Here is a 24,057-nt window from a genome sequence, read left to right on the forward strand (position 1 = left end):
TCAGCCAGTCTGCTGAGTTGCAGATGAATGCTCAGTTCTGTGGAGAAGGCAATGGCACCCCACTCCAGTACTCTTGCCTGGAAAATCCCATGGATGGAGGAGCCTGGTAGGCTGCAGTCCATGGGGTCGCTAGGAGTAGGACACGACTGAGCGACTTCACTTTCGCTTTTCACTTTCATGCATTGGAGGAGGAAATAGCAACCCACTCCAGTGTTCTTGCCTGGAGAATCCCAGAGATGGGGGAGCCTAGTGGGCTGCCATCTCTGGGGTCGCACAGAGTCGGACACGACTGAAGTGACGTAGCAGCAGCAGCAGCAGCTCAGTTCCGTGTCCTCACTGTGGAGATGCCAGAGGAGGGGGTGAAGTCGAAGGTCTGCACAATGTTTAGTTGGGAAACAGGACTTCCTATCTATCTAGGTGTTGCCAGAACATGCAGTAGCCCACACCACATAACACTGGGGAGAGTGAGATACAAAGGACCCAATTGCTGGAGCTCCAGTGGAATGGGGGACACAGTTATGTGCTGTCAAGAAGGTAATGGAAATATTCGGGAAGGGCACTTAATTTTACTGGGTGGTAGGGGGTTGAAGGCTTCAGGGAACGAAGCTTTCATGGGATAGGGTGTCTGACCTCCATCGTGATAAATAATAGGAATTTGCTGCTTCAAATCAGGCTGGGTCTTGAATGTGGAGGTGGAAATCAGTTTGATGTCTGCCCCAGCTGTGGGCAATGGGGAGCCCGTTAAGTTGCAGACTAGGAGAGTGGCCAGGTCAGAGCTGGGCTCTTGGGAGAAGAAGCTGGCAGGATGACCTGTTGAAAGGTCAGCCTGGAGGCTGGGAACTTGCAGGGAGGAAATAATCCAGGCATGAGAACCTGGAGCACGATTGGGCATGGGAAATCGTGACTGTTGGATGGAAAAATGGATAGACGTTGGTGGCTAAATACATGAGCAGAGAGAGGACCGACCAGCCTGCCTGGAGGTTTAAGCCTTAATGTTTGATGCCTTTGGAGGCCAGAAATCAGGAGAGCTGAACTAGAAGGGAAAGATGGGTTTGTTCTTGGTCCCTATTGAGGGTTCTTTCTTGAGTCTCCCCGAAGAGAGCATGTAAGAGGAGGCTCCCCTCTCTACTGATCACACATACTTCTGTTCTGGGTGTAGATTTTGGTGAGTGGCCATTGAAAGATAGGGAAACTGCCACTTAGATGGAGGTACTAGCTTGCCCAAGGTCATTTGACAGGTTCCTAGTGGAGCTAAGATCAGAATGTAGTTCTCCTGACTTTGGATCCAGTACTCTGTTTACCCATACCACAGTGGAGGGCAGTTCCATCTGCCCCATACCAGTTAGGCTGGCATCTCTTGCCTCCAGGCTGGGAACTGGAAGTGATGGAGTAGCACGTGGATTATTAAAACACCTGTCTTTCCTTGTCTCCCATGACCTTGTCAGAGCACCTGGGATGGGGTAGGGGACAGGATCCCCTGAGGGCAAGAAAGCTAATGGAGCCTCTGTGGCAGAGGAGGTGACAGCTTTGACCTTCACTTTCACAAGGAAGCCCTGTGCTAGGCAAAATGTCAGCTGTCTGCTTTGGCTCTGCTGCATCAAGTGCTTGCCTAGGAGACCACAAACTGGGCCACCTCTGGACCCAAATTCTCAAGCAGCCCCAGCAGGCCAGAAGTCTGGCCCTCCTCCACTTACAGCTGCAGCTTGGGCTACAGCTTTGTGTATGTGTGTGGAGACAGAGCACAGTTGGAAGTTCCTTGTATCACTTCCATATTTATAAAAACTCCAAAAATAAGAACTGTCACCTCCCCTGGCTGACCCTGAAAGGGGTCCACAGTGTCCAGAGATAAGGGACGTACAGTGAACATTGCATTCATTCTTCACCTCACTTCTCAGGACATCCCCAAGGTGGGCTGGGGCTGCCTGGAGGAGCATGAGGCCCCCAGGTAAGGTGGAAGGAAGCTGCTGTTCCTGGTCTCTTACACTTCAGGTCTGGAGTCAAGCTTTCTTTTATTATGGGAGGTGTCCTGTGCATTATAGGATGTTTAGTAGCATCCCTGGCCTCTACTCAGTAGATACTAGCAGCATCGTTCCCCAGTTGTGATGACCAAAAATGTCTCCCAACATTGCCCAAGGTCTCCTGTGATGGGTGAGGGGTTAAGTTGTCTCTGGTTGAGAATCCTTGTGGCCCCGTGGCCATGGCATGGACATGGAGTGTTAGAGAAGGAGGGCCACACCTGTGAACCTGCCACTGGCCAGCAAGTAGATTTCGTGGCTTCATTTTGTTGCCACCCAAACCAGGGCTCACATCCGAACAGGTGCAGCAGGGGCCCCAAGTTCTGCCCAGCCACCAGAGGCCACTCAGTGTCTAGCCCTATCAAGCTCGGCCGCTTGACATCAGCAGTCCTTGCTGTGGCACCCCTCCTGCAACGGTTGGAATGTAGGATAAGAGCTATTTTGGTCTCAGTCTCCCTTTCCCCCTCCCCTGTAAGAACCTAGTTAGAGTTGTGATTCCAGCTAAGAGCAGGAGAGACAACTAGTACACCTGACCTCCCAGTGGACAGAGCATGGTAGACCCCGGCATGTCCACTGCAAGGTCAGGAGGGGAAGTCTTGACAGTCCCGGCATCCATGACAACTCTTAGTCTTGGCCCTTGTGAAGGCCCTTCTCCATCAGTCTCCCAGAGAGAGAGGTGCATATCTGGGTGGTCACCTGTTGCAGCACCTTTGCTAGGGTCAGAACAAATCCCACAGACCCCTTTGTGCAAATTCAAATGAAGTACTGCCTCGGGGCTGAGTGGACACATTTGTCATGGCCAAAGCCCATTAGTGTAATCTTATGGGAGAGTGGAAGGAGCAGGTCACGAGCACTTGGGGTCAGCTGAGATCCGAGCCCTCTACTAGAAGGCCACCACCTCCTCAAGGGGGGTCCCTCTCTAGGAGTAGGGGTAGGCAGAAGAACTGAGCTGCATCAACCAGGAGAAATGATCTGAGAAGCTCTTTGCCAGGACTTGGCATTTCCCAGGTGCAACAGCAAGACGAGTGGTCGGTGGCCCCTCTGCCTACCTTGGCAACAAGTTGGCCTCACAGAGTCCACCCTGGAAACTTGAGTTGTCACATAGATACCTGTGAACTTGTGTTGTCACATAGACAGCAGCTTCCCAGGGCTTTCTTCACCCCTCTGAACATTGGCTCTTTCCCCTAGGCTCACTGGAGGTAGGAGACACCATGCTGAAACAAACCTTGTTTTGGAGATACCCATCCTGCGTTCACCCTGGAGAAGGAAATGGCAGCCCACTCCAGTATTCTTGCCTGGAGAATTTCATGGACAAAGGAACCTGGTGGGCTACAGTCTGTAGGGTTGCAAAGAGTCAGACATGACTGACTATCACTCATCCTGCATTGAGGGCCACGAGGGAGATGCCCTTCCAAATAGGCAGCTAAGTAAGAGAAACGAAACCAAGTTTGTTGAAAGCTGCCTCATGGAATAAGTCAGCTAACTGAATAAATTGCCTTCACAGACACCTGCAGATGTCTATCACATGCATTCCCATCACTGTTCGCTGGCCCCAAAGAGAGCATGAGCCAGTGATGAGAACACGCCTGAGTGTAGCCTCTCGATAGAATCTTCCTGAAGACCTATGCTGTGGCTTTTTATCAGGTTATGTCTGTTTTGGGTAGCAGTTCTCGATGGGTGTGCTTTCAAATCACCTGGAGAGATCTCAAAAACAAAACAAAACTAATTATATCCCCAGAGAGTCTGATTTAATTGGTCATGATTTAATTGGGCCCTGGCACTGGCATTTTCAAGTTCCCCAGATTATAATGTGTAGCCCAAATCAAGAGGGGACTGCTCTGGTAGTAACAAGAACACTTTGATCTGGCCCTCTGTGACATCTACCCCTTTCTTGTCCTAGGCCCTGGATGTTGCCCGGTCCTGAGGCCTGAGCCAGATTTGGGGTTGGAAGGGAGCAGGCTGAACCAGGACTTGGGCAGCAGCTATCTCACAGCCCACAGGGTAACCAAAGGCATAAAGGGCTTGAGTTCCCTGACAGTGGTGTGAAGAGGGGTGACTGGCGAGTGAAGAGAGTGGCTGGATGAGACCTGAGCTCTGGCAGCTTAGTTGCTGATTGTCTTTTCTTCTCCTAGCTCACTTTCTCACTTCTTTATACCTAGGACACAATCTGAACTGAACTTTAAAGACTCTGTGGATACAAAGTTCAAGTTGTCTTAATAAAAGCAGCCCTCTCTGATAACTTTCATACAACCTCTCAAATCAGACAGAACCCAGCCAGATACACACAGTAACCTCAGAGGCAGGCAGTAAAGTTGTTAGTCCCCAAATTGTAGATTTGGAAACCAAAGCTTAGAGAGTAAAGCAAGTTGCATATGATTTAGGCAGCAAGTGGGAGAGTCAGCTTGATTGGACAAAGCTTTTTCTCCAACTCAGTTATCATCTTTGGGTGTTATTGTATTTCCTCAGTGGGAAATAGTGCTGCCTTTTTCCTAAGTATATAAACTCTTCCCTTGTTCATGTAGAGTTTCTCTAAAACAGAAGCCCTGCTTTTCTCTTCATTGTATCCTTCTCTGTGTAGAAAAATGTGCCGTGCTAAGAGGCTCCCTGGATGTGGCCTGTGGAAGTGTAGGTGTAGATACTGTCATTTACCCCTGAGACAGTACACTGCTGCTCAGCTATTTCTTCTTTGTCGTTCCCTCTGGGAGACTGAGGCATGATTGACTCTGGAGCATTCTAGTATGTCCTCTCCCCCAACCCTTGAGGGGATCGGCTGGGCCCCTCCCCAGGGAATCTCAGCTTAAATCTTAGTGGAATCCAGCTTGTGCCAGTCGGATGCTGTCCCTGACCTGTCCTGGCATATTACCCTAGTCTTGGCCAGCAAAATGGCCTGCAGAACGTAGTAGTTAAAACTGTTGGAATTTGCGCATCTGGACACAGGCAGGACCAGGGGCCACAGACATTCCTCCATCACTCGTCTCAGCCTGCCCAGTGTCACTCTTCCTGCCAGGCGCATAAGACAATCCTTGGTCTGGGCTCCCTGGGCCCCAGCCCCAGGGAGACTGACTACTGGGGATGGGTGGTCACTCCTGGCCCCAACCTGGACAGGCTAGAATTGGTGGGAAGGACAAAGCAAAGCACCTTAGTTCAGCCCTTAATCACTAAGACAAAAGTCCCTGACCACTTCATCTGGGAGGGAGCCTCAGGGCCTCTCAAGCCTCTGTGAGGTGGTCTATTGTCAGGAGCCAAAGTCCCTGACATCCTGCCAGGTAATAAGCCATTACATTCTTTAGATTCCTGCCAGGAGGTGCTGCTGAGGATTCATTCAGACCCTGCTTCTTACTCCTTGGCTGCTTTGTCTTTTGGAATTATTGTGGCCTCTTTGATAATTCTGCCTCCTACTTTCACTTCCTTGAGCCATCTAGTTCTAGTTCTGACAGAGATATAGATGCAGCCATTATCCAGGCCCAGAAAAGAATACTCGTTGGGTCTTTTTCTCCCATTTTCTCTTTTTCCTTGGGACCCTTCTGTCAGTGTTGGGTAGGAACTCTCTGCTGAATGCTCGGTACAATGTGCCAGTGCTTTTTATCCCTGGTATTTTATTTAATGTTCTCAGTAGCTATTAGTGGTGGATTCTATTTTTGTCATTTTACAGAAAAGAATACTGAGTCATAGAGAGGTTAATCAACTTGCCCAAAGTTAGAGAATTAGCTAGTCAGACTGCTTAGTCAGAGAGCAAGTGACTGACCAGGATTTGAACTCAGACTTGTCACCCCACTAGATCAGAAGGGCAGAAAAAAGTTTGGGGACCTGGAGTTGGTTCCTTTGAATCTAAGCCCTTTGTTTATGTGGCATCTGAAGGCGGGTGCCATAATGCAATGGAAAGAGCACAGGACATGGAATTAAAAGATGGTAGCAATTTCAGTTGTGACACTTAATTCTGTGTGATTTGGTAAAGTCCCTTGGGCCGTTTTCAGTATATCTATACTGTAGCTTTTAAAAAATACTGATTTGGAGAGACTTACCACAGATCAATTAAATCAGCCTCTGGGGGTGGGGCTCCCAGGGATTGGTATTTTTACAAAGCTTCCTAGTTGATTCTAATGTACGTCCACGGGTGAAAATCCCTGAGCTAGCTGATTTGTGCCAGTGCTTCCCAAACTCTAATGTGCATGCAGATCACTCAAGGACTTACTTAAATGTAGATTCTGTTTCAGAAAGTCTGGGATTCTGCCTTTCTAACAAGTTCCAAGGTGAAGCCGATGCCACTAGTCCAATGATCACACTTTGAATAGCAGGAAGCTAGAGGCCTCTAAGGGCTTCCCTGGTAGCTCAACTGGTAAAGAATCTGACTGCAATGCAGGAGACCCTGGTTCAATTCCTGGTCAGGAAGATCCTCTGGAGAAGGGCTAGGCTACCCACTCCAGTATTCTTGGGCTTCCCAAGGTTGGGAGACCTGGGTTCGATCCCAGGGTTGGGAAGATCCCCAAGAGGATGGCAACCCACTCTAGTATTCTTGCCTGGAGAATCCCCATGTACAGAGGAGCCTGGCAGGCTACAGTCCATGGGATCGCAAAGAGTCGGATGAGACTGAGCGACTAAACACAGCACAGCATGGAGGGCTCTATGTATGAATGAAAAGCCTTGGCACCCACCTGAGTGAGCTGGTTCCCTTCCCACCAACCCTGGCCAGGGCTACTGCCAAGCACTGGGGGCGTGGGCAGCCTTCCTCTCTCCCACGGGCCCTTGTGACTCAGGTGAAAAGTGCAGATGTGTAGATCAGGACTTCATTTCTGCCGTCTTCCACCTCCTCCAGGCTCAGGAAGGGCATCCGGATGCGTCTCCCTCTGCTGCCTCCTCCTTGTTCTCCCTCTAGCCATGAGTGACCAGGGGCTACAAGGGTCTTCAAGTGTGTGTTCCTGACATGCAGACCTGATCCTGAAGGGTGGTCTCCCTGCCTTGGGTGGCCTTTTCCCGGGGGGGGGGGGGGGCGGTAGGAGCAAGAGACAGGGAAGTGGCTGTGGCAGCTGACTCAGCTGTCCTACCAGCAAAACCATGTCCGTCAAATGTGGCCTGGGCTGGAGTGAAGTTCCTTAGGGCTGTTCTCACTGTGTCCCCAAATCACCACTGACCTGGAGATCCAGATCCTTTTCTGGTCTAGCATTGCCCCCTGCCAGAGGGGCTGAGGTACTGCTAGCTGGGCTCTGTGGGAGCAAACACTTTCCAGTACTTCTCAGAAGTCCTCGTGATTCCTAGATCTCTGTCTTAGGTTAGAAGGTTATGGTGACGCAAAACATGTGTGCACACAGATGCAGGTGTGGGTACAGACTGAGGCGCCTGAGGGGGAGTGCATCCAGGTGCATGGTCCCACACTGATCTGTGTGGATCACGGACATGAGCAAACTTGGCTACAGTTACTTGCGGAGACAGATACTGGGACGGCAGCAACCAATGCACACGCTCTCAGAAATGCAGAATGTTCATCCCTACCCCTGCCCTGTTGGCCCATTAAGCCCTCAGGGGCTCCAGAGGCTGCAGAGCCTTTTCTTCTGTGCAACAACTCCTCATTAGTAACCCTTGGGGAGCCTATCTTTTTCCGGCCAACTTCCACCTTCCCGCATTCTTCCTTCCCTTGTCTACCCACCTAGCATCTCTGAAATACATTTGTGTCCTTTACCTTATGATTCCTGGCTGCCAGAATCTCATCTTGGATTTCCCTGTGGGAGAGCACTGGGGAGAGAGCTCTTCCTGTCTTGGAAAATCCTCGCCAGTCTCCTTGGAGGCTCCTGGTTATAGTCTGTAAGGAAGTGGAAGACATGTGGGGGCAGGAATCCATGGGCAGAGCAGCTCTGCAGAGGCAGCAGCCTCTCTGTGGCCCCAACATCAATGACAGCTCCTATGGTCCCAGCCCCGCTGCTCCCTGGCACCATGGGTGGGGAACTGGGCAGTCCCAGGGTTCTGCTGCAGATACTCAGCCTGCCATGGCCAGGAGGGCCTCCACTGTGGCTTTAGTCCACCTGCAAGTCTCCACTGAGGCTAGCAGGGGTGCCCCACCCTGCGCTAGGCACTCCCAGGGCAGAATTGGGAGGCTAACCCAGCCATTGCCCTCCAAGACTCCCATAAGCCAGCACTGTCAGCTGGACAGTCAGCTGTTGTGCCGCAAAGAGGCCAAGCCATGGGGGAGGGCTGGAGCAGTCCAGGGAAGCCCCACGGGGATGGAGGCATCCTCACCTGGACCTTGGTGATGGGGGAGGAAGAGCTGCTTTGTTAGAAGGGGTCGGAACCTTGAGCAGGAATCACACTGAGCTTGGACTCTCGCCTCTGCACTACTGCCTTATTGTGTGAGACTTATAGATGAGTCCTTCCTTTCTGAACCTGTTTGGATGTGTGTAAATTGAGCATATTAAAATCCGCACAGCTTATGGTGTGTGTTAAATGAGATTTGTTATCAGAATGCTGGGGAATATTAGGTATGATGATGGAAAATAGAATAACGCTGTTGAACATTTTGTATGCCTAGCTGGACCTGGGCTGTGGAAGGGGGTGCCTCCCCGGTGGTGGAGGAAGGAGTGGATGAAGACACAGTGGTGGTTTCTTCCCCTGAAGTATTCCTTGACCCCAGATGTTCCTTGGAGTTGTTGCTGGTGGTGGTCCTGTTCTTGGGCAGAGAATACAGTGTGAGAGAGGTGTCCCACCACATCCAGGGAGTAGGGTTTAGGGAGCAGAGAGGAAATCCTAGCTGTGACATGGAGTGAATGTGCTAGCCCCTTTGTGCTTCTGTTGTCATTTCCAGGTCACCAGAGCTATCGGTACCTCCCTGCTGGAGGTTCAAGGGTGCATACCCAGGGTGGCTTGCCTCCAGCACCTGCTAACCTTCTTCCTCTGCCTATCTCTCTTCCTCTCATCTGTTTTAGAAGCTGAGGCCAAAAAAGCATGCAGGTGGCTCCGAGCAACAGGATTCCCTAAGTATGCTCAGCTTTTTGAAGGTAAGGTCACTCAGTGGTTCCCCCTGCCCAACCCGAGTTGCCTTATCCCTCCATTTTTCAGTTGGAACATGGGACCCATAACATTTTTTTTCTCCCACCATACAAGAAGCTGTTTATCCTGGCCTGCTCCCATAGTTACAACCTCTGTCCTGTCTTTTCTCCTGCCTGCTCATCAGCTCTCACAAGTTCTGGGGTCTCCCATATGTTAAAGTGCCTTGTCTCAAGCAGGCCCGCTGCACTGCACAGCTCCCAAGGACGGTATTTATGTAGACGTAACATGGAGGGTGCACTCTGGAAGCCCTGCTTTCACCTCCCCTCCCAGTGGCCTTATTTCTCTGCTTTCCTTTATTTTTCTGTTTTTCTCTAGGGTTGTTCATACTTGCTATTTCTATTCTTCCCACATCCCCACTTGTACCTTCGCTTCATCCCCACCTCGCTAACAAAACAGTCCTTGTCAAGTTCACCAGGGACCTGCATGTGGTTAAATTCAGTGGTCCCTTCTCAGACCTGACTTAATCTCTCAGTAGCATTCAGTGCAGTTGGCCACTCCAGCTCCTGGACTGCCCTCTTCTCCCGGCTTTCTGGCAGCCACTCTCAGTCTCCTTCGCCGGCTCAGCTTCTTCTAACTGCTCCTCATTGTTAGAGTGTCCCAGGGCTCTGTCCTAGCCCTTCTCTCTGGGCATTTATCTCTGAGGAGATCCTTTTCTGAGCACCATGTATATTCTGATGACTCCCCAATGTCTCTCTGTCCAGACCTTAGGCCCAAACTCCAGATCCATCTCTTCAACTCTCAATTCAGTATCTCTGCTCAGCTGTCTGACAGACGTCTCAGATGTTACCACCTGATGGCGCCACCACCACTTAAGCCCCACATCCCGGCATCATCCTCTGGTTCTCTTTTCCTTTGTGCCTGTATCTAACCCTTCAGCAAGACCCTGCTCCCTCCACACTATCTCTTGAATCAATCCACTTCATACCACCTTAACTGTCACATTAGTGTGACCTGCTTGCCCAGCCTAGTGCTACAGCCTCCTTTCTACACTCCGTCCGCTACTCTGATTTTCAGCAGCTAGAGTGACCCAGGGAGTGCAGGCTTGACCACAGTACACCTCACTCCACTCTGTCACTCACTCCTCCATGGGCTTCATGGCACACCCAAAATGAAGTGAGCGGCAGTGCTTTGTTCTGGCCGACAAAACTGCATCACCCAGCTTCCACGTGCTTCTCTCCACTTTGCTCACTACTCTCTGGGCTTCTTTCTACCACTTGCTCACACCAGACTCTCGCCCTCCTTGGAGCCTTAGTTTTGGTCCTGCTGGAGACCTTTTCCCAGACTCTTTGCCCAGTTGGGCCCCTTCTTGCTCTTCAGGGCTCAGCTCAGAAGTTACTGCCTTAGTAAGGCCTCTCTTTACCCTGTCACCCTGGCTCATGTCTTTGCTAGCATTTGTAACAGCATAGTTTGTTTCTCTCACATACTGTTCACCATCTGTTGCCCCTGTGAGAGCGCAAACTCCGTGAAAGCTTGGATCGTTTTTGTCTCATTCGCTGTTGTGTCCCCAGTGCCTAGCAGAAAGTTGGTGTTCAATTAACATTAGTAAATGAGTCCATGGGCTTGTTTTACCAGTAGGCAGAGAGGTGTGAGATTTTGCAGGTATTCTCTCCTCTTCCTCCACTCCTTCCTCTTCCCCTTTCCCTTCTCAAACCCCAGGGAGCAGGTGCTCTTGCTCTGAGCAGAAGGGAAAGGGAGCTATTGTTTGACTGCACAATGTCCTTATTTTTTCCCTGGTGCCCTTGGTTCACCTTGGGCCAGAGAGGAGGTTCCCTGTCTTGCGCAGCCTCCCGCATGGACCTGCCTCACTGACTGATGGGTCCTCTTGTCCAGCTCGACCTTTCTGTCTTCTCCTTGATCTTCCCCCTGTGGCCAACCGTGATCTCCTCGGGTCCCTGCTTCACTGCAGCCTTTCTTCTCCTCCTCAGCTCTCACCTGCCTAGCTCCCTGCTGCCTGGGCCCCCTTCTTCTCACTGCAGGGTCCCTGGCACTGAGTTTCTAACCTGCTGTTCTCGACTCATCTCTGCTTTTCTCTGCCATACAGAAGGTTTGTTTCCTGTGGATATTGGCTCTGTGAAGAAGGACCACAGTTTTCTGGACGAGGACTCTTTGGGGGCCCTGTGCAGGTAGGGGGGCTAAGGGCTAGGCCTGGGAGGTCATGGGCCTGGCTTGGGGCTTCCTTATGGGAAAAAAGCCATCCTTGCCCCCCCGACAGAGTAACCTGCCTATTAACAAAGCGCATCTGCTGCTCTCCTGCTCTTCACTCTTCCCTCTGTCTCTGTGCCTGTGATATCCTCACCGCCCACTCCCAGGCACTAGGAAGCCAAGGTCTTTGGCCTTTTTTTCCCCTTCAGTTAGAACCTCCAAACACTCCTCTAATTCATCCCCCTCTACTTTTTGAGGCCAAACTACGACTCCTTGGATCCATCCTTCTAACTGGCCTTCCTGTCTTCCATCTCTGCATTCCCATCCTTGCTCTGATCCAACCCTACAAGAGCCACCAGAGTCAGCTTCCCAGTGAGTGCTCCTCTGCTTGAAATATGTCGCCATCTGCAGAAACAAGTCTAAAGCTTTTTTAGCACGACACCTGAGGCCTTTTGCAACATGGCTCTGACCAGCCTTATCAGTCTCAGTCCTCCCCTCACACATGCGCTGATCTGTTTACTGACCATTTCCCTCTCTACCTTGTCACAGGCTTTGGTTGAAGACTGGGATAGGAGTCTTTGTCTCTCTGTCGATCCAAATCCCATTTCTGTTCTCCAGAAAGACTTCTCTCTGACTGCACCCCCCTGCCTTCAGGAAAGTTGCTCGTCCCACCCTCTGTGTGCCCTCTATGCCTTCTGTCTGCTCTGTTCTTGAATGTGTCCCATCTCTGTAGTGGTTGTTTTTATTTTTTGTCTCACATCTGTAAATTCCTGTAAGACAAGAGCCCATAATATCTAAAGCATCATGTCTAGCACTGAAACCTTCATGAACGCGGGGACTTGGGAGATGTTTTGATGTCTTGAGCACGTGAAGCAGTGGACGGCATCTTCCTAGTGTCTAGGCTAGTCCCTGAAGGCTCAGTGGCTTGTGACCCTTGGGTGAACCCTGCTTTATATTATTTGCAGGAGGCTGATGACCTTGAACAGTTGTGCCTCGATGAAACTGGAGGTTCATTTTCAATGCAAGCAGGTGAGTTAGGGCAAGGATAGGATCTGTGGTCTTGTGGCACCATGGGGAACCCAGGACATACACAGACCACTTATAAAACTAGTTCCAGTGTCCTAGGAGTCTGGGCTGTCCAGGGTGTTGCCTTGCTCCAGCCTGGGAGTAGGATGTAGGGGGCTTTATGAAGCTGCTGGGTTTCCGCTAGCCTGGTCTCGAAGTTGGGGTATGAGAAAAAGTACCCTGACCCATAGCATCACTCAGCCTTATCAGCCCACCACTCCCTCCTGGATTTTCTAATAACTTGACCTAGTGATGGCCATCCCTCAGGGAAGTCCATCTGCCTACATGCCTTCTCTGTGATGGCAAAAACTCCTTGACTTAGGGGCAGAGACAGAATAATGTGATGGAAAATCATGGCCTATATGATCTTAGAAGATCTTAGAAGTCAGGATGTCCAATCTCACTTCACAAAGTCTTACCACACTAAGCCTCATTTTCTCCAGCTCTACAATGAATTGAGGGCAGCATTAATACCCTCCAAAAACCTTTCTGACTCTGCTAGTCTGGGCTTGTAGAAACTAAGATAGCTCTGGGTCTGCATGTAGCCCTGGAAGGTGGGGAAATGAACCTATCCTTCCCTGGGGTCAGACTTTATGGGTTTTTCTCTGGAGCTTTTTCCACCAGAGGCCTGCCGTCAACAAGTTGCCAGGGAAACAGGAGACCTTGGGCTCCTAGCCCCAGCTCTGCACTGACTTTTCAGTGACTTTGGACAAACCTCTTCCCCTCTCTAGTCCTCAGCTTCCCCACTTTGCAAAGTAGAAAACTAGAAAATGTAAAATATCCTTTCTAGCTCTGGCATTCTGAGATTCTTATCTAAGACTGTAGCCTCAAGACTCACTGGGAGGCTGCTGAGGACAAGATGTCGGGATGCTTGGATTCCAGCCCGGCTGTGTCACTCACTTGAAAGTGAAATTGTTAGTCCCTCAGTCATGTTTGACTCTTTGCAACCCCATGGACTATATCCCTTCAGGCTCCTCTGTCCATGGGATTCTCCAGGCAAGAATACTGGAGTGGGTTGCCATGTCCTTCTCCAAAGGATCTTCCTGTGACATTGTATGACCTTGGGCAAGCAGCTTCTCATTTGTTTGGGTTTCCCTGTGTGTAAAATGGTTAGGGATTTGATTGATCAGATGACCACTACCCTCCATCCAGGCTTTCTCCATGACTCCTGGCTTCTTCTGGCACTCCCAGAGTGCAGAGGAGTGCCTCCCACTCTGAGGATGTGTTCTCAGTCAGAGAGCAGGGCCCTTTGCCCCCAAGTCCCCAAAGAGTTTGGAGGCAGAGAGTGGAGCCCAAGAAAGGGCTTGTGGACTGGCTACCTGTGACCCTACCCTGTGATGCCCTTCTCAGAATGAAGACTCAGAGGAGGAAGAGCACTGTACCATCAGCAACCACTGGACCTTTGAGCGAGAAAGTAAGCAGTGGTCTCACATGGGGTCCTCTGACTTGTTGGCCCCACCAAGCCCTGGCCTGCCAGTGACCTCTAGCTGTGAGGGCGTCCTCACTGAGCTTAGTGCCACCTCCCTGCCTGCCATCACCGTGAGCCTACCACCTAAGCCAGCGGATCTGCCCTTGCTAGGCCATTCTTCCAGCCCAAGTCACTGGCCCTTCCTCAGCCCCACTCGGGGCCAGGAGGGTCCCCAGGACAAAACCAAGAAGCACCGTTCCCAGAGCTTCCTCAAGCACCTTGAGTCTCTGAGGCGGAAGGAGAAGGGTGGAGGCCGGCAAGCAGATCTGGAGCACAGCTCAGTCACCTCAGAAAAGGTTACCAAAGCCTTCTCTTTCCGAAGTCGTCATGGCTTCTTCTATCGGGCCAAGAACCAGGCGGCCGCTTCAGCCAGTGGCAGTGGCTCTGAGACTCAGAGGGCCTGGGAGGCCTGGCCTGAGGCCATGTTCCAGCGTCTTCCGCGGGCACACCAGGGTGATTGCCTGGTGCATGTGCCCAGAGACCACAAACCAGGCACATTCCCTCGCTCCTTGTCCATTGAGAGCCTGTGCCCAGAGGATGGACACCGCCTGGCAGATTGGCAGCCAGGTAGACACTGGGGCTGTGAAGGGCGCCGGGGCTCCTGTGGCTCCACAGGCAGCCACGCCAGCATCTATGACAACATGCCGGAGCTGTATCCAGCTGAGCCTGTACTGGCTGGGGCCGAGGCTGAAGAGGAGGAGGAGGAAGGTGGGGACAGCTACACTCACCTGGATGACATCCTCCAGCACGTGTGGGGATTGCAGCAGCGGGTAGAGCTCTGGTCTCAGGCCATGTGCCCAGACCTGGGGCCTCGAGATAAGGAAGAAGAAGAGGAGGACGAAGTAGAGGAGGAGGCCACTTCAACAGTAGAAATAGCCACCGATGGAGTGGAAGGCCAGACCCGTGAGGCTTGGACCCAGGGAGAGGCTCCAGCCGTCAGGGAGTCCCTAGCCCTGGGCCACATGGATGTGCAACTTGGAGTCCTGGCTCAGCCTCAGACCCCTGCCAAGGCTGAGTTCCTGGCACAGTCAGAGACTGGGGCCCCGGGCTTTGCCCAGGATCATGAGGAGGAGACACATTCAGGAGGGGAACCAACCTCTTCCTCCAGCCTGTCTGTGGAAGAAGGACACGTTTCCGACACTGTGGCCTCCTCCAGTGAGCTGGATAGTAGCGGGAACTCCATGAACGAGGCTGAGGCTACAGGGTCCCCGACTGGACTCCAGACATCAGTATCCCGTGAGCGACGAGATTCAGGTGTCGGGGCCTCACTTACCAGACCCTGCAGGTGGGAGTTCAGGGTAAGGGTGGGGCAGGGCTTCTGTTGTCTCTCTCTTTCTCCCTTCTCCCTTTCCGTCCTCCTCCTCTCATCTCTTCTCTACCCCTTTTCTCCCCTCCCTTCCTTATCCGCTCTCCATATCCCCCTTTCCCAAGGCCAATTTTTTAGTCACAAGGCGCAGGGGAAAGTTCTTAGGGGCTGAGTGATTGCCTGCCAGCAGTCAGTCCCAGAAGAGAAAAAGAAAGTACAGGACTCAGGAAATCTAGAAAATGTAAGCTTTAGGACCTGCCTCTGCTATGGCCTGTGCAAACTGTAGCTCCTTTTGGGTTTTGGGTAGCCCATGTGTAAATCAAGGGTGTTGCAGGAGATGGTCTCTGATCCCCAGCTTCACTATTCTGGGTCTTTCAGAGCAGCCCCTCCCCTGCAGTCTTGAATGGAAGAGGGGCTCATACTGTTTGCTGGCACTAGATGGGCCTGATCTCTGTACCACCCTCCCTGACAACATCTTTGCCTTTGGGCAGCCCTGGAAATCTAAGCTTCCTCCACCATGGATCCCCGCAGCAGTGCTGACAGTGGTCCCATCTCTTTGTATATTTTTTCTTCGGTGGGGGGAGGAAAAGGACCAGAAGAACACAACTTTTCCTAAGGTTTGCTGAAAGCTGCTCCTCCAGCCTTCTCTACCCCCTTGCCCCTCACTAGGAAGCTCCGTTGGCACAGCTTTCAGAACTCTCACCGGCCCAGCCTCAACTCAGAGTCGCTGGAGATCAACCGGCAGTTTGCCAGCCAGATACACCTCCTGCACAAGGGCTCACTGCTGCGGCTCACCACTTTCATGGAGAAGTACACCATCCCCCACAAGCAGGGCTGGGTCTGGTGAGTCCTCCTGGGCCAGAATGGCCACTGAGCTGCTTATCCAGGTCTTAGATCCCTCCCTGCCCTACTCCAGGGTCCTGGGAGGGTCACCCTCAGAAAGTGGGTCAGGCAGGCAGAGCCCCTATGTCAGTGGACCAGTGGGATGTGCTGGGAAACTAGAGAGGCCAGCATGACTCCAGGTGCCTTATTTTTTTTTTTAAATCTCAGGTTTTTTCATTTGTTTACTTTACAATATTGTATTGGTTTTGCCATACATTGACATGAATCCACCATGGGTGTACATGTGTTCCCCATCCTGAACCCCCCTCCCACCTCCCTCCCCATCCTATCCCTCTGGGTCATCCCAGTGCACCAGCCCCGAGCACCCTGTATCATGCATCAAACCTGGACTGGCGATTCATTTCACATGTGATAATATACATGTTTCAATGCCATTCTCCCAAATCATCCCACCTTTGCCTTCTCCCACAGAGTCCAAAAGACTGTTCTATACATCTGTGTCTCTTTTGCTGTCTCGTATACAGGGTTATCGTTACCATCTTTCTAAATTCCACATATATGCATTAGTATGTATTGGTGTTTTTCTTTCTGGCTTACTTCACTCTGTATAATAGGCTCCAGTTTCATCCACCTCATTAGAACTGATTCAAATATATTCTTTCTAATGGCTGAGTAATACTCCATTGTGTATATGTACCACAGCTTTCTTATCCATTCGTCTGCTGGTGGGCATCTAGGTTGCTTCCATGTCCTGGCTATTATAAACAGTGCTGCAATGAACATTGGGGTACACGTGTCTCTTTCAGTTCTGGTTTCCTCGGTGTGTATGCCCGGTAGTGGGATTGCTGGGTCATAAGGCAGTTCTTTCCACACTGTTCTCCATAGTGGCTGTACTAGTTTGCATTCCCACCAACAGTGTAAGAGGGTTCCCTTTTCTCCACACCCTCTCCAGCATTTATTGCTTGTAGACTTTTGGATAGCAGCCATTCTGACTGGCGTGAAATGGTACCTCATTGTGGCTTTGATTTGCATTTCTCTGATAATGAGTGATGTTGAGCATCTTTTCGTATGTTTGTTAGCCATTCCGGGTGCCTTATGTATGTCTGTGGGAGATGCACGTGGGATTTACATGAGTGTGTGCCATGAATGAGGAGGGGGTGAAGGGGAACCCCAGGCTCCCCAGCTATACCTCTTCTATCCCAATTTCCATGCTACCATCAAGGAGATTATCCTGAAATGCAGCTTTGGTGGTCATTTTCCTGACAAAACCCTCCTCAAAGAATAGGGTCCAGTTTCCTTCCCATCATGATTCTTTCACATTTCAACCCTGCCTCATCTGTCAGGGTCTTTACTCTACCACACCCAAACAACAGCACCATTCAGGCCAGCAGACCAGTCAGCCTTCTCTGAATGTAGAATCTGGTTCCTGCCTCTTTACCTTTGGCCATGCTCTTCTCTCTGCCTGGAATATCTTTTTTCCCCATTTCTCCCCTGGGACAATGCCTACCTGTCCCTCAAGAACTGGCTGAATTTCTACCTTCCCTCTGAAGCCTTCCCTGACCCGCTAGGTATAGTTACCCTCCCTTGTGGGTCTTCCTTAAGTTCTTGGCTCACTTCTGGCCATGTGTATTGTCACTGCCTGTCAATGCAGTCATCTCCTTGGCCAGACTGAGAGCTCCCTGTGTTCCTCTGGGACTCCCTAGGACTGGGCCTAGAGTGGGTGCTCAATGAATGTTGACTCTGGGCAGATGACATGTTTCTTATCCCACCTGAGTCCCCAAGACTAGAGACAGTCTCCAAGCCGTGTCTGGGCCTACCCTGTCTCCATTCCTGATCTTTTGTCTCTCCCTTGAATAGGTCAGTCCCCAAGTTCATGAAGAGGAACAAGACACCTGACTACCGGGGCCAGCAGGTATTTGGGGTGCCACCCCTCATTCATGTGCAGCGCACAGGCCAGCCACTGCCCCAGAGCATTCAGCAAGCCATGCGCTACCTGCGTAGCCAGTGCCTGGACCAGGTGAGGCCTTCCAGGGAGCATGAGGAGAGATGGCAATGGGAAAGAAGTCCCAGGCTGAGGGATCGGGGGAGGGGAGCCACTCTGGCCTTCCCCCTGGGTCAGGCTGGCCCAACAGAGACTTCCTATACTCATGAAGGCCAAAGAAGGATGGACTCAAGTTCCCTTTCACCTGGCTCTGTGCCAGCTTTTTCTCACCCAAGTGCAGTAGCCCCCATCTACAAGGAGCCTACCTTAGCCTAGGACCTTGTTTTCCTATTCATTCCCCTAAGGCCATCTCTCTCCTTGGACCCAAAGCTATAAAAACCCATCTCTTTGGTTTTTCCACTTCTCTCCTACCCTGCCTAGCAGGAAGCTTGCAGGCTTGGGGATCTCTGGGGTGGCCTACACTCCTGACACCCAGTCTATGGCTGGCCTCACAGTCTCCTTGCCTCCCCTCCATGGGTCAGGTGGGCATCTTCCGCAAGTCTGGGGTGAAGTCCAGGATCCAGAACCTGCGTCAAATGAATGAGACGTCCCCTGACAACGTCTGCTATGACGGTCAGTCAGCCTATGATGTGGCTGACTTACTGAAGCAGTATTTCCGGGACCTGCCCGAGCCCATCTTCACCAGCAAGCTTACTACTACTTTCCTGCAGATCTACCAGCGTGAGTCACCCACCTATCCCCAGTAACTTGCCAGGTTCTCAGCCTTCCTGAATCCTAGGGTTTGTGGAAGATAAACCTTGTGGAGGCAAGTATAGGCATGCCCATGAGCTCAGTGAAAGATTTTCTATGCCGAGTTATAAGGTTGTTAAAGACCACATTCTATTCCCCAAACCCTTTATATGGAAGGATAGACTGAGGCCCTGAAGAAAGGCAGGGACTTCCACAAGGGTACACTTCACATAGAGCTGGGCTTGATCTAGCACCCAGAGTCCACCTTCCCCCTCACCAATTTCACTTTGGGACTGCTGTGCCTTCTGCATTCCTGGAATGCAGAGGCTCTTGGGGAATAAGGAAGCCCTTCTGTCATGCCTTCCTCACAGTCCTCCCCAAGGATCAGTGGTTGGCAGCCACACAAGCCGCCACCTTGCTGCTCCCTGATGAGAACCGAGAGGTACTACAGACCCTGCTCTATTTCCTAAGTGACATTGCCTCTGCTGAGGAGAACCAGATGACAGCCGGTAACTTGGCAGTGTGCCTGGCACCTTCTATCTTCCACCTCAACGTCTCCAAGAAGGATAACCCCTCACCCAGGTGAAACAGGGCAGGGCATGGCAGGGAGGGTTTGGGGCTCATTGGCTTTTTGGCCCTGGTTGGCTGGCATGGCAGTTCCCAGGCATCACCACAAGGGGTCAGTCTGACTCTTCAGGGGCCTGGGGCTAGCTGGATGCTGTGAAGCAGGGGCTTGGAAAGGGCTACTGCTGCTGCTGCTAAGGCGCTTCAGTCGTGTCCGATTCTGTGCAACCCCATAGATGGCAGCCCACCAGGCTCCGCCGTCCCTGGGATTCTCCAGGCAAGAACACTGGAGTGGGTTGCCATTTCCTTCTCCAATTCATGAAAGTGAAAAGTGAAAGTGAAGTCACTGAGTCATGTCCAACTCTCGGCGACCCCATGGACTGCAGCCCACCAGGCTCCTCCATCCATGAGATTTTCTAGGCAAGAGTACTGGAGTGGGGTGCCATTGCCTTCTCCATGGAAAGGGCAACAGATAGTTTTGTGTTCAGGACTGGCAAGTGGGCTTCTGGAGAGCTTGTCTTGTGCCCTTGTGCCATCCTCTCTTCCTGGCCCTCTCTTCCTGGCCCTTCCCTCCAGGATCAAGAACAAACGCAGCCTAGTTGGCCGGCCAGGCCCTAGGGACTTGAGTGAGAACATGGCTGCCACTCAGGGCTTATCATACATGATCAGCGACTGCAAGAAGCTTTTCCAGGTGAGTCACTCTAGGCCATGGTGCCTACTTCCCAGACCCAGTAGAACCAACATACCTGACCTTTGCGCCCTAAATCAGGGATAGGGCCGATCTTGACCACATATGCCTCAATCTTCTACTTTTAGCTCTTCCCCTGCAGTTTTTCATCTACCACCCCGCAGCAGCCAGACCTCTGCTCCCTTAAAGTGAACCTGGCAGACCCCACAGGCTCTAGAACTGGAGGTCCCTGACCCTCTGCGACTCCCCATGGCCCCCAACCCAGTCTGTGTATGCCCTCCCAGGTGCCTCAAGACATGGTGCTGCAGCTGTGTGGCTCCTACAGTGCGGCTGAACTCAGCCCTCCGGGCCCAGCCCTGGCTGAACTGCGGCAGGCCCGGGCTGCTGGTGTAAGCCTGAGCCTCTATATGGAAGAGAGCATCCAGGAGCTGCTGCACAATGCTGCTGAGCGCTTCAAGGGCTGGATGAGCATGCCAGGGCCCCAGCACACGGAGCTGGCTTGCAAGAAGGTGAGGACGTTGCTGCCCAGGCTGGCCATGGGACCAGGGGAGGGGAGCAGAGCACAGGCTGTGTGCAAGGATCCTCAAGGAAGGAGCTGCCCCGCCTCTCATTGTGCTTCTGCATGGAGAATGGAGAATGGCAGGCAGCAGAGCAAGCACCATAAGAAAGTGAGAAGCAAACGAGACCAGGGCTCTGTCTTAGGGAGCACCTGCTGGCATTACCTTCCTGAAGGCCTGCTCCAGACAGGTCACGACTTTTAGAGCCTCACTCCCATCCCTCCCTGCACCGCAGTCACGCTGAGCTCCTTACATTTCCACCTTTGTGCTTCTTACCGCTGCTGTTCTTCTGCCAGGACAGACCTGCCCCAAGCATTATATTTCCCCAGCCATTTTCAGCCCTAACTTGATATGCCCCCTCCTCCGTTCAAAGGCTCCAGTCATGCCCCAGGCTGGAGGTTACTTCTCTCTGTCGTTCTTGACATGAGCCATGTTCCTTCTCCAATTCTGATTATAAGTAAGGCCACAAGTCTGAGGTTTGCCATGGTCATAGTAAAAACCCCCTCACAGGATCAGGGTAAGAGGCTTGTACAGGGCCTGGCACATGCAGAAGGCACCAGGAGTGGCAGCTTTTGTTGCTTTGGACGTGCTCTGCTTTCCATGCTAGGTGGGGGAGTTCATTAAGGATGACCATCATCTTCGGTTCCAGAAATTCTACGTACTATGCCCATTGCTTGGTACAGCCTAGTAGGCCTTGGAGAATATGTGTCCTGTCATCTTTTTGTGCTCTTGAGCAGGCAGAGGAGCAGAAATCTGGAAAGGAGAAAGAGGACAGGAAACATAGGGCTGGTCTGTCTGGATCTGGCTGGGGTTAGCGGAGTAGCCCTGCAGCCTTCCTTTGTTGGGGGCTAGAGTGAGGGCAGGCCGGTGCCCAGGGGTGGAGTGGGAGTTCTCCAGGCCTGACAGCTGCCCCTGTCCCCACTCTTGTTGCTCACAGGCGCCAGACGGGCACCCGCTGCGCGTGTGGAAGGCATCCACAGAAGTGGCAGCTCCTCCAGCCGTGGTGCTACACCGTGTCCTGCGGGAGAGGGCCCTCTGGGATGAGGATCTTCTGCGGGCCCAGGTGTTGGAAGCCCTGATGCCGGGTGTGGAGCTGTACCACTATGTCACTGACAGCATGGCACCCCATCCCTGCCGTGACTTTGTGGTGCTCCGGTGAGGGGCTTGAGCTGTCACTCTTCTGTGCTTGGGGGACTGGGGAGGTGGGGAGGAGGCCAGTGCCAGGAAGCTGAATGTGTGCATCCCTTCCCCGCAGGATGTGGCGCTCTGACCTGCCCCGTGGGGGTTGCCTCCTCGTGTCTCAGTCCCTGGATCCTGAGCAGCCTGTGCCAGAGTCGGGGGTGCGGGCTCTGATGCTCACGTCCCAGTACCTCATGGAACCCTGTGGCCTGGGCCGCTCCCGGCTCACTCACATCTGCCGTGCTGACCTCAGGTACAAAGCCCCCTCAGCCCTGGTGTCCCCCCCACCCTGCCCCATGCCCCTGATCCTAGGAGGCAAGTCCTGTCTTCCTTGTCCCTGGTAGGGGCTCAAGGGGAGAACCCACAACTCATGCCTTCCTGCTTCTATCTCCTCAGGGGCCGTTCTCCTGACTGGTACAACAAAGTCTTTGGACACCTGTGCGCCATGGAGGTGGCAAAGATCCGGGATTCCTTCCCGACCATGCAGGCAGCTGGCCCTGAGACAAAGTTGTGAGCCTCAGCCTGATCCCAGAGTGCCACTGCCCAGGCCCCCTGGCACGAAGGCAGTGATGGGGGGGATGAGAGAAGAGAGCCCCCAGATGGATGCTGCTCCTAAGGGTAGAGGCAAGGCCATGCAGTCCTCCTTACTTCCTGAAGTTCCTCCATATGTACAAGGGAGTAAAAGAGAATTTCAGTGTCTGGTCTCCATTCCACCTCCACCCCTGAACCTGTGTTCTGCCTTTCTGAGAGAAAGGAGTCGTTTTTAGAGCAGGAAGACAGCTACTGCCCTCTGGGTCCATGGAGCGACCAGTCAGTCTAAAGTCTTCTCAGCTCTCCTGCCTGTAGGTTGAGGAGGCAGAGAGCCCCAGCTCTCTGCTATTCCAAGAGGTTAAGTCATCCTGTTTGCTGCTAGGGTCCTTTTGAGGTTGGACAGGAGGTTCTGGTCTTGCCTTTGGGCCCAGCATTGATCCTGAACTGGCTTTTGCAGAGAAATTGAACTGGAGTGGACAGGCACAGGGGCAGAGCACAGCACAGCCCCAACCACCATGAGCTGTTTGATTTGTGTAAATAAGATGCTGATTTTTACGAGGCTGATTTAAGGAGGGGGCAATGATGGGTCCCAGTGGGTGATATGACGATTTGGGATAGCTTGGGATGTGAGAGTGGGGAGAACCTTCCTTTATCAGATCTCAAGAGACCAATGAACCAGTCTCCCCTGACTTGGGCTCCATACTTTATCTGCTACTCTCTAGGGTCCCATGTAGCCATTGGCCATGCACTGCCATGGCTAGTGAGTAAACAGACACCGCACAGGCTGAATAAAAGCAGATGGTGGCGAGGAGACACTATCTGTGTTTGTATCACTTTTTCTGCTCTTCTTGCCTGTGGTAGCAGGCTGATATGACAGACCCTTCCTCCAGCAGAGACCTGGCCCCTGGTTCAAGCAGCCAGCCCATCAGATGGAAGGGCTTAGTGTCATCTCAGCCCACTGGGACTTGATCCAAACCTGACCTATCCCACCTACTAGTCGTGTTGGTTCACATGCAAAGTCAAATGCCAAACACCAACTGGTGCTTTGTTATTTTTGGCTGAATAAACAGGAGTGGGATGCGTTCCAGCCAACCAGTTGTAATGTTTAAACCTATTTTATTTGTACCTATAAATACTGTACAGTCAGTATTTTATCAATATTAAAAATGTTTATGTACATATAGATAAATATATATATATATATATATATTATACAGACACATCTATCTATCTATATATATACACACACATATTCTATCATGAGTGTACCATAATTTGTGGGTCGGGGCAGAGGTCTAGCAAGCCTTGGGGGGCAGGGCACTTAAGATGCAACAGGGGAGGTGGAGAGCACAGTCCATGTGATACCCCCCAGTGCAACAATAAAGCATTCCTAGAGACGCATTCTATCTGTGTGGTTGTCTTTGTGGAGATGATTGGCCAGGGACAAGGGACAAGTTACGATGCAGGTTCAGTTCAACCTCAGGTTCAGATGTTGTGAACATTAACACAGGACACCAGGGGAGGCCGCAGGAGAAATGGGGAAAGGCCTCAGTCTTTCTCTTTGGGAGTTGATTGGGGCTGGGGGGAGGTAGGATTCCAAGAAGCCAGGGCTTCAGTAGAAGCCACAAACCCTATTCCCTGACTTGACCAGGTCCCCCATCTGAGCAGCTCCCAAGCATGACCTCATGCATACTAATGATAGCCCTATGGAACGATGCCTTTGGCTATGCTGTCCTTTCTTCCTCTGTTGCACACAGCTCAAGCTGATGGATAAAGAGTATGACCCAGTCTCAGGAAGCGTGGGGACCCTGTTCTACCCACAGGACATGTCTCAGTGCCTCAGGGCAGCCCCTGATTTGGCTCTAGTGACCAGCAAAGAGAGGCCTCCTCATATTGACTTCCTGTAGGAAGCACTTTTTTGGTCACATTGCTGTAGCCATAAAATTCCCAAGCTCTGAGGGGCAGCTGGAGAGAGTATAGGCTTTCCAACCAG

At 52.0% G+C, this 24,057-nt stretch overlaps 1 protein-coding gene across 4 annotated transcripts in view; it reads left to right on the forward strand.

The window, feature by feature from the left end:
- The window catches only part of STARD8 (StAR related lipid transfer domain containing 8), a 77,820-nt gene extending 54,355 nt beyond the window's left edge, over window positions 1-23,465 (forward strand). For 2 of the 4 annotated variants that reach the window (XM_015104923.3, XM_027962847.2), the window contains 13 exons: window positions 8,927-8,998; window positions 11,092-11,173; window positions 12,158-12,221; window positions 13,608-15,010; window positions 15,701-15,874; window positions 17,732-17,891; window positions 18,338-18,536; window positions 18,917-19,127; window positions 19,686-19,800; window positions 20,082-20,306; window positions 21,292-21,509; window positions 21,610-21,786; window positions 21,930-23,465. In XM_015104923.3, the coding sequence (XP_014960409.2) occupies window positions 8,927-8,998; window positions 11,092-11,173; window positions 12,158-12,221; window positions 13,608-15,010; window positions 15,701-15,874; window positions 17,732-17,891; window positions 18,338-18,536; window positions 18,917-19,127; window positions 19,686-19,800; window positions 20,082-20,306; window positions 21,292-21,509; window positions 21,610-21,786; window positions 21,930-22,047 (3,218 nt within the window). In that variant the 3' untranslated portion in view covers window positions 22,048-23,465. The remainder of the gene's footprint in view (window positions 1-8,926; window positions 8,999-11,091; window positions 11,174-12,157; window positions 12,222-13,607; window positions 15,011-15,700; window positions 15,875-17,731; window positions 17,892-18,337; window positions 18,537-18,916; window positions 19,128-19,685; window positions 19,801-20,081; window positions 20,307-21,291; window positions 21,510-21,609; window positions 21,787-21,929) is intronic. The other 2 variants (XM_027962845.2, XM_027962846.2) reach the window with 2 other exon arrangements.
- Window positions 23,466-24,057: the final 592 nt, after the last annotated feature.

This window comes from Ovis aries, chromosome X (genome assembly GCF_016772045.2).
Source record: "Ovis aries strain OAR_USU_Benz2616 breed Rambouillet chromosome X, ARS-UI_Ramb_v3.0, whole genome shotgun sequence".
Taxonomy (NCBI): domain Eukaryota; kingdom Metazoa; phylum Chordata; class Mammalia; order Artiodactyla; family Bovidae; genus Ovis; species Ovis aries.